Raw genomic sequence first — 9880 nt, forward strand, 5'->3', positions numbered from 1 at the left:
CGACGATCCAATCAGCGCCCAACTGTGTCGACATAGTACCTTCGCGTCCAGACATCGTCATTGTGTCGACATCGTACCTCCGCGTCCTGAAATCCACAAACATGTTTTTTATGCCGTCACCCAGCATGTGGACCCACCCCCCGACGGCCCACCAGGCGCGGACGCGGCGGGATGACAACATGCGCCGCGCTGATGTAGTGGATACCATGTGTTCATGCGTGCGTGTAAACTCTGCCCTGTGTCTCAACTCTCAACTCGCATCCTATTGTTCTGCGGACAAGAGCTAGACGTACGACCGCATTGTAGGCCGGCGTTCGTCGAGAGACAAGGAAATGGAGCAGTACGTCGCCCTCTTAACCTACCTACAACGGTTCGCAGGTATGTACGTACATATCATGTTACTAATTAGTTACGGCGGCACCGCTCGATGGTTCTTGGTAGCATGACTATGACGCGGCGGCACCGCTTGATATATGTGATGATGATGGGTGGCAGATTCGGTTTCCGCGGTGAGCTGCGACGCGGAGGCGACGGGGGATGGCGGCAGCGATGTCTGCCGCAACGAGGCGGCCGCGCTGCAGCTCAAGATGGTCGCCGTCGCCGCTATCCTTGTCTCGAGCGCCGCCGGCGTCGCCATCCCGCTCGTCGGCCACAGGTGGCGTGGCGCGGTTCGAGCCGGTGAGGGCGGGTGGGCGTTCGTGCTCGCCAAGGCGTTCGCGGCGGGGGTGGTCCTGGGCACGGGGTACGTGCACATGATGCACGACGCGGAGGAGAAATTCTTGGACCCGTGCCTCCCGGACTCGTCCCCGTGGCAGCAGTTCCCCTTCGCGGGCTCTGTCGCCATGCTCGCCAGCCTCGTCACACTCGTGGTCGACTTCATCGGCACACAGTTTTACGAGCGTAAGCAGCGCGATAAGGCCGGTGCCGCCTCCGCCACAACGAGCGCCCAAGATGAGACGGGGTCGCCATTGCTGCAGGACGGGAGGACTACAGGGGGCCAGAAGTGTGAGGCCACCCTTGGGCACAGCCATGCGCACGTCTACGAAGGAGTGGTGCGCAACGGCCATGGCCACGAGAACGAGGAGGGCCCGTCCCAAGCTCGTCAAGTGGTGGTTTCACAGGTACGAACACAGTGGTTGCCTTGCCCCTCCTGTCAAGCTCAAGCATAATCGATGCTGTTTTTTGGGATAGCTTACCAAGCAAGCATAATCGTAATTAACGAACTCAAAACACTATATCACTCTCGCTTAATTAATTAGTTGCTTAAGTATGTGTGCAAGAACAAACTCTCTCAAAGCAGGCTTTCACCGAGCTTTATAGATATATCAATCATGCAGTTCATACAACAAGTTCAAGTGTACCAAAGAAAATAATAATGTCTGCTGGGCGTCAACACAAACACACCCAAGGGGAATGCAAAGAAAGAAGTAAAAAGGCCGCCAAGTGGCCGGCGCCTCGGGAACTCTGAGGTGAGGCAAGGCGGCATACGGCGACAATCATCGCGTCCATCATGCTGCCAAGCCGGTCGCTATCCCTCGGTCTAGATAGCGGTTGCCAACACTGCTAAACGGCCATGAATTTGAATAGAGTCAGAGGCCGTAGAAGAAAAACGCGATCAATAATCATCTTGTTGCGCGTCATCCAAAAGGATCGACGCCAACGTCGCGAACACAAATTAGAAGAGGCGTCTCCTCCCAATTTTCTTGGCCCGGTATTGGAGAAACCCAACCAGGTCCAGGGCCTTCAAGTCGGCCCCAGAGCCTCACCAGAAAAGCACCACATAAACCACGTCGCCGGACACGAGAAGAAGATGTGGTGTACCCTCTCTGGGACAACAAAAGAGGGGGCAAAGACCATCCCTAGGTTTGTTCCGCTTGGTCACCTCTGTCCGTGATGGGATGCGATCCCGCAGCAACTGCAAGGTGAAGATCTTGATCTCAATGGTAAGGGTGCTTTCAACAAAGGAAAGGTCCAGGCGATACGGCCACCGACATAAGGCATGATACGCCAAGCCAACAGAAAAGAACCTTGAGGGTGTCAAACACCAAGATACAACATCTGAATAGTTCCAGGAGTGCTGACAGATCGCTGCCCGCAAGTTGGCCCACTCAATGGTCCCCTTGGGTCCAAATGCTAGCCGAGACAACACATTCTACTGGCAATTGTGAGCAACAGAGGAAACCAACAACATCGGATCCGAGGAGATAGCAAACAATAATGGGAACTCCGTACATAGCGGAGACCCGCCGACCCACGGATCAAGTCAGAAGAGGGTCACATCACCATTGCCAGTAGAGATAGAGAGCCCTAAATGAATCTCATTCATGATCTATTGAATGGATCTCCAAGATTGAGATCCCTCCCTGCACTCACATGCAAGAAGAGGGCGGCCCTGCACATACTTTGCATGAATAAGCTGCAGCCTTAAGCCACCCTCCCCGCGGAGCATCCGCCAGACTCATCGCATCATAAGGGCCACATTCATGTGATAGTCATATCTTTAATTTGACAGGGTCAAATAAAAGTAATTACATAATTTTCATTCTTTGGCCAACTACAGACTGTAGGAGGTGATTAGTTTGTTGTAGCCTGGTCAAGAAAGTAGTACCCCACAAAAACAAACATGGTAGTGTTTGGTTTAGTACACAATTATATTAACTTTCTTTGCATTTCCCTTAAAAAAATACACTTTCTGTGTTTGTGAGTTATGTTCCACAGGCTCATATAAATTTGGTATTTACTTGGTCAACTAAAAGTTTGTATATCAATGTTGTTATAATTTGTTTTGAAAAGATAAAGTTAATTGTGTTGATACCAACTCAAATTTAACCTGGCCTAATGTAATAGCTCAGCCAATAGGCATTTTTTTTTGTAAGAAACATAGTACAAACATAAACGCTCTGATCCACGCACATGCACTCACCACAATAAACCATGCAAGCACACCCTACCCCTATGATCACTTCCGAGACACTAAAGTCGGCACATCCTGAAATTGACGAAGTCCCACAAGCACCCTATAGTCGATGGGAACAACGTCTCCCACTAAATACTGAACAAACAACTCTGGAAACCTAAAATAAATTTAGAAAATTAGGAGCACCGGTGTCAAGTCTAGAAGTTGAAACCTGGTAGGCTGGTTCCACCATAAAGAATCTAGCCATCTGAGTTATTCTCAGTTGGCACCAGTAGACATATAATTGCGGCTAACTAGTAGTAATGTATTCGAGAAGATCACCAAATAATTGCTATTTAATTTAATGTGTCATCTTTAAATCCAAATACAGTTCTACATTTTATAGCACGTGCCACTCTGTAGTCAGATTAGATTTTTTTAATGACCCATTTTAATGCATTTAGTATGAGAAAATTAAGAAGTTCATTTTATATCTTCAAATATATACAGTCAAATGTTTATGTTAACACTGTCTTCTAGTAGGAAGTAAGAGTTATTCGCAAAAAAAGAGTAGGAAGTAAGAGTTTAGTTAGTATGGGATTTTCACTATATAACGAATAGGTAAACATGTGTCACAACACTAATACTCATCACTTAAGCTAGTGCAGTGGTATACGAGGAAATAATGGTCAAGACTAATTAATAAAGCTAGCTTAGTATTTGTTTGATACATATACTTATTCATTTCTTTATATTATTTTCACTCCAACATGTCATCCTACTATGAGTAGTGTGCATGCTTTTACTTGACAACTGTTTTTTATTTGAAAAATTGTAATTTTTATTAAGTTTTAATCACCAACATGTCATACCATGGATCTAGAGTTGCGCATACTGAAAGGAGAGCAGCTCACGTTGTTTTTCATCAGGGTAAATAGTATGTCACTATTGTTCCTAAACCCTAACTCCAAATTTTCTTATCTTATAACCTATTTTTTTGTTTTTCTTATACCAAATTTTACGTAGTGAATCAATATGAATATAACTATTTGTATTCCAAACGTAATTTGTTTATGAAGCGATTTTAAGATTACCTCGGGTGCAGAATAACTTATTCTGCACCCTGGGTGATGAATAATCATTTGCTGCACGTATGGCCAACCTTCAAGATTTTGGAACTTGGAATTGTATCACACTCAGTGATCATCAGGCTATCACTGGGTGTTTCGCAGAGCACGTGTACCATCAAGCGTCTGGTTGCTGCCCTTCACCAGTTCTTTGAGGGTTTCGCACTGGGGTGACTGCATTTCTCAGGTTAATTAACTATCTCCATTTTCCCAAATCATGTTTAAGTGTGGTCTTTCAGAAAATGAAAAGATGATTTTTCAAAGCCTTTGTATTGTAATTGAGATGTACCTGCTCAACCAATAATAGTACGTATGTGCTAAACATAACAGTTCCTCACTTTAAGCAAGGTATGTCATGAAACAAATCTATGCAGGCTCAGCTGAAGGATCTCTCTATGCTTTTGATGGCATTCTTCTTTGCTATCACAACACCCGCCGGGATCGCTGCAGGTTCCGCCATGGCATCATTCTACGACCCGTACAGCCCCCGTGCGTTGGTGGTGGAGGGTATTCTTAATGCCACGTCGGCTGGTATACTGATCTATATGGCACTGGTGGATCTCATCGCGGCTGATTTTCTTGGCCGGAGGATGAGCAACAGCCCAACCATCTTGCAGGTTGGCGCATATGTCTCCCTGTTTCTTGGGGCCCTAGCTATGGCATCCCTTGCAATCTGGACTTAGTTAGTGTTGGTGATTGGTGTGAGTATCTATACATACTTGAAATGACTGAGATGAAAAATAAGATGAAGGATTGGAGTTGTAGAAGCTGGATGTACACATGGCATTCAATGCACTAGGAGTTGCTCTATAGTCCCTTGGAGAAATGGAGAAGCTGCTTCTTTTTTCGTTGGTTCTTTTGTTTCTTGTTCTTGACATGGTAGTGGTTGGATGTAAAGGTGCCTTTGTTGGTAATAAACAACAAAGTCCCTCTTTGTGATGCATTGTGAATTTGTGATGGATGGTGACACAGGAGATGAATTAGTACCGGGGATGAGGAGCTCCAGGAACTGACTTTGTTCAAGTCACTAGCTCACATTTGAAATCGTAATTATGCCACAAGTTCACTGCACGGATCCAAAGTGTGACGCAACCTACTCCATCTGATTGCACCTCCATGCGGTGATTCTGGTTTCATCTCCTGCCGTCACCCCCCATAAACTCATCGTGATATAGTGCATTGGTTTTTGGTTTGAACTGCTATTTCGACTTCGTTTGGAGCGCATGCAGTTCAATTGTTCCTCTTGTATCTTTCCTTCATTTTAATAGTTAATTAAAATCCATTAAAAATGAATAATACATTCCCTTTTAAACCTTTATTTTTGAAATTATTGTGAAGAGTTAATTGCTATAATGAATAGTACTGAACTATGTGTCATTCTCATTCATGATGTTCACATATTTATGCAATCCCCAGAGGGGCTGTTCCAAGAAGAAGAGAGGGGGAGAGGACCTTACTGCAATAAGTAAACCCAACTAACCACATATTAATTTACTCTTAACACTTCACCTAATCACCTCCTATCCTTGTTGTCATACACCATCTTGTTCAAAGTCTCCTCGAAGAACCATGTAGGGAAAATATATATGTGAGGAGATATACATAACTGGCCATGAAAAACTCCTTCCAAAAACCAAGTGAGAATATAAGGAGAAAATGACATATCATAATACTTGTATTATTATTGTTTCTTGAAAAACCTTCTTTGAGAAACCATTCAGAAAAAAACATATAAAGGAAAAGAGTACAATATCAAAGATTCAATGGTCTCGAATAGGTTATCAACCAGGAGTGCGCTCCCCTTGGTTCTGCAAATCACGAATTCGTTTGTTCCAATTCGATTAACAAGTTCTGGAATAAACAACTTAGTAAGGACTTTGTGAACAAGTCACCAAGATTATTGCATGACTTCCTTTGAAAAATTGTTTGTCTCCCTATTTTTCTGTGACTCAATGTGGTAAATACTTCTAGAGCAATACACTTTGTAATATAAGGAGGATAAAAATTATTTGTCCATACAACATGTCTACACCTGAGTAATACAGACAACATTATCTTCATATATAGAAAATGGTGTCAGATTCTTACCAATCAAAGTTCATCAATATGTGAATGCACACACGTTCACTTGATGTTACATACAAATCAATTATTTCAGAACCATTAGTGGATGCAGCTAGTAAAAAGTTAGCCTTGTCGATTTCTAAGGGGCAGATGTACCTCCACGTCACTACAAAGATTTCGGTCTATTGCAACAAAATTTATTGCTACAAGTAAATTCTGTTGCGATAAAATGCAATATTACCACAAATTCTTCGGATGTGGTAATAGGCTGTGCATACTGCCATAACCTAGTTTTGTCACGATAAATACCAACTTTGTTGCAATGAAGGCCTCATATTGCAACGAACCGTGTCGGCGTTGCAATATGGTAGCGATATTGCAACAAACAAATTCCGTTGCGCAAGGATAGTCATTTTGTTGTAATAGAGACTAGGTATTTCAACAGAATAACTATTACTGGCAATATTCGGAAAGATATTGCAACATCAACGTGTCGTTGCGTTAGTTACAAAATTGTTGCAAAAAGTGGCTACCTATTGCAACAAACCGCATCGGCGTTGCAATATGGTATCGATATTGTGACAAACAAATTGCGTTGCGCGAGGCAGTCATTTTGTTGTAATAGAGACTACGTGTTTCAACAGAATTACTATTTGTGATAATATTCGGAAAGACATTGCAACATCGGTGTGACGTTGCAGTTACAAGTAAAATAGTGGAAAATATATTATTCTAATTTATGAAGTTCTTCCAACAACAAATTCTCACACGCCCATCGTCTCAGTGAGCACATTGTAGGATCCTACAACAGTCACATGTGGATTGAATACAACAGTAACACGTCCATTTATCGCCAAGTCATCTCGAACCACACGCCTAGGTATGCATATATGTTTTTCTTTTTTTATAGTAAATTAAAGAATAGGTTGTTTTTGACAAATCTGTGATATGCCAATAAGTAAATCTCAAAACTAATTTGGTTTGGTTGATAATTTACGTGCTTGAATCTCTATGATTTTTGTAGAGGTTAGGCGAAACGAACCTCAACATCGAAATCCCTGTCAATTGTACCTTAAACTATGCAATCCCGGTCTAAAACGAACCCTAGGTTCTTTGGAACACCGGGATTGTGTATCATGCCCAGGATTGGTAGCGCGCCGAAAAAACACTGGGCTAGCCCAGTCTGGCCCAGCAGGCTATCCACGTCATGCAGTCTGTGAAGCCCAGCAACCTACAGAGTTCCCTCAAAAAACAAAACCTACAGAGAATGCAAAAGAAAAGAAAAATGCTCAACAATTAATATGCGAGTAGCAAGAATCGAACTGCAGTGCAGAACGTTGACCGTTGTAGCCATTAACCACTACGTAAACTTCAATTATTTGTACGCAGGTACAAAATCAGTACTATTTGACCCTTCTTTAGTTCACGGAAATGGAAAAGACTATAAAAATTTGAAATAGTTCACGGAAATAAAAAAAGATCATGAATTTGGCAAAAAAATCACGACAACATGATCAACACTGCGGCTTAAAGTTCATAAATGTAAAAATCATCGATTTTCAAAAACTCTCATCCATATTCAAAAAAAGTTCACAGGTTTGGAAAATTTTCATCTATTTAGAAAACAATTCTTGGATTTAAATTTTTTCGGAGATTCTGAAAATTCCACGAGCTTTGTAAAACAAAGTTCACAAATTGAAAAACATATTTAAAATGGTTTCATGCATTAGATAATTTTTAAGTATTATATAAAATATAAAAAACATGAATTAAATAAGTTTTTCACGGATTATATAAAAAAGGAAAAAGTTTCCTGCATTAGATATTTTTTAGAAGCATAATAGAAAAATGGGCCGGCCTGTGGGGACGGGTGCACACCGTGGTGAAGCGGCTAAAAGTTCATATATTTTTTCTTAAAGTATCGATTTAAAAAAAACTCATAAAGTTTCAATAACAGTTCATATGTTTGGAAAAAGTTCATTAATTTCGAAAACAATTATGAATTGTGAAAAAACATGGATTTTGAAAAAGTTCAATGATTTTGAAAAAAATCACGGATTCCGGAAAAATTTCATGGATTCTAAAATGTCCACTAGATTTGTAAAAAGGTTCGCAAATTTTAAAAACAAGTGGAAAAAAGTTTCATGCATTAGATATTTTTTTCACGGACTATATAAAAAAGAAAAAAAAGAAAATAATCATGCAATATATATTTTTTCACAGATTATATAAAAAAGAAAAAGATTCACGCTTTAGATATAATTTTAGCAGTGTAACATAAAAAATGGGCCGGTCCAGCACGCTGTGGACAAGACTGCCGCTTTTTGGCCCACTAGTCAGGCGAATCCCGGTTGACACCTGTCAGGGTTCGATTTAGACCGGGATTGCATAGTTCAGGATGCAATCGACAGGGATTTCGACGTGGGGTTCGTTTCGCCGAATCTCTACAAGTTCAAGGTTTAAAATAGACTTTTTCCTAAGATGAAAGATGTTGAGATCACTCCCTCCAGAGTCGCCCCCGCAGGCGACGGGACGGATCCCTAGCCGCCTCCCAGCGCCCCGCCTCCCCCTCCTACCCTCCCCTGCTGCCGCTAGAGGGCATGACTGGGTGAAGTCCGCCTAATGGCGGCGGCAGGGCTCCTTCGCCCCCTCGCGCGTGGATCCGATGCGGGACGGATCTGACGGGTAAGGGCGTCACGATGCGGAGGGTCGCGGCTGCGTGGTTTGGCTTCTAGTGGCTACATCAGGAAGCGGGCGACCTTCGATGGTGGGATGTGCTGGGTCATGGTGGCGGCGGTGATCTCGCCCAGATCCGTGGTCCCAAGCACCAGGTGGCGCGAGCTGCGGACGGCAACGAGAGGGATCCATTGACGCCTCCGAGTGCTGCTTCCTACTCACCCCCTCCTCTGTCACCGCCAAAGGGCGTGACGGCGGCAGGGCTCCTTCGCCCCCTCGTGCGTGTCCCGGTGCAGGACGGATCTCACCGGCAAGGGCACAAATATTTGACATATATCCCAAGTTTGAATTTTGTAATGGCAACTAGCGAGTAAACGAAGATACACAATTGTTGGTCCATGATGTAACAACACGTTCCGAATACAAAGTATCTCAAAACGAAATTGGTTTGGTTGTTAATTTAAACAGTTGAATCTCTATGGTTTTTGTTGAAACAAAAATGACATGATTATGTTGGACCTACTCTGACGTGGAGGAACCCTCCACGGACTGGCTGGTAAGATGAAAGATGTTGAGATCACCCCATCTCAAGATCAAAATGTGAGATTGAGGCTGGCATAGATCGACTGTCTCATCAACCCATCCCATATGTACTTGTGTTTCAAGGCAAAAGTATAACCTAGTAGTTTTCAAGTAAGGGTTACATGAGGTTTATGTGAGCTCTAATTCAAAACTGACCAAGTTTTTGTTGCTTTCTGAAATTGTAATGCAAACCTGGTTGTATCTACAGCCGGGTTGTCGGGCGACAACGCGCTAGCACCGGTCGTGCCCCCTACTTTTGTGCGACGGTCGCCCCTGCCAGGCTGGAGCTAGCACCGTCCTTACCCGGGCGGCAAGCCCCGGCTGGCGAGTCGCCGCTCTGACCTTGCACGCCGCTCCTGGTCGGCCATGGTTCCCGTTGCTCTCTTCCTCCATCCTCGTTGCTGACCAAGCATGTAGTTCCGCCGCCCCTCTGACCTTTGCACGCCGCTCCTGGTCGGCCATGGCTCCCGTTGCCCTCTTCCTCCATCCTTGGTGCTGACCAAGCAATTCCGCCACCCCTCTTCCCGACCTTCGC

General features: G+C 43.7%; 1 protein-coding gene across 1 annotated transcript; it reads left to right on the plus strand.

The window, feature by feature from the left end:
- Window positions 1–239: 239 nt before the first annotated feature.
- On the plus strand, window positions 240–2301 carry LOC123167834 (zinc transporter 10-like). The gene is made up of 2 exons (XM_044585694.1): window positions 240–378; window positions 496–2301. Exons 1-2 carry the CDS (start codon window positions 333–335, stop codon window positions 1167–1169), a joined length of 720 nt encoding a protein of 239 aa, XP_044441629.1. The 5' UTR covers window positions 240–332; the 3' UTR covers window positions 1170–2301.
- Window positions 2302–9880: the final 7579 nt, after the last annotated feature.

The sequence above is a fragment of the Triticum aestivum genome, chromosome 7D (genome assembly GCF_018294505.1).
Source record: "Triticum aestivum cultivar Chinese Spring chromosome 7D, IWGSC CS RefSeq v2.1, whole genome shotgun sequence".
NCBI classification, from domain to species: domain Eukaryota; kingdom Viridiplantae; phylum Streptophyta; class Magnoliopsida; order Poales; family Poaceae; genus Triticum; species Triticum aestivum.

Excerpts from the sequence above, each read along its gene's own strand:
- LOC123167834 (XM_044585694.1), top strand. The coding sequence starts at position 333 with ATGGAGCAGTACGTCGCCCTCTTAACCTACCTACAACGGTTCGCAG. Across the intron at positions 379-495 it reads CTACCTACAACGGTTCGCAG|ATTCGGTTTCCGCGGTGAGC; the intron begins GTATGTACGTAC and ends GATGGGTGGCAG.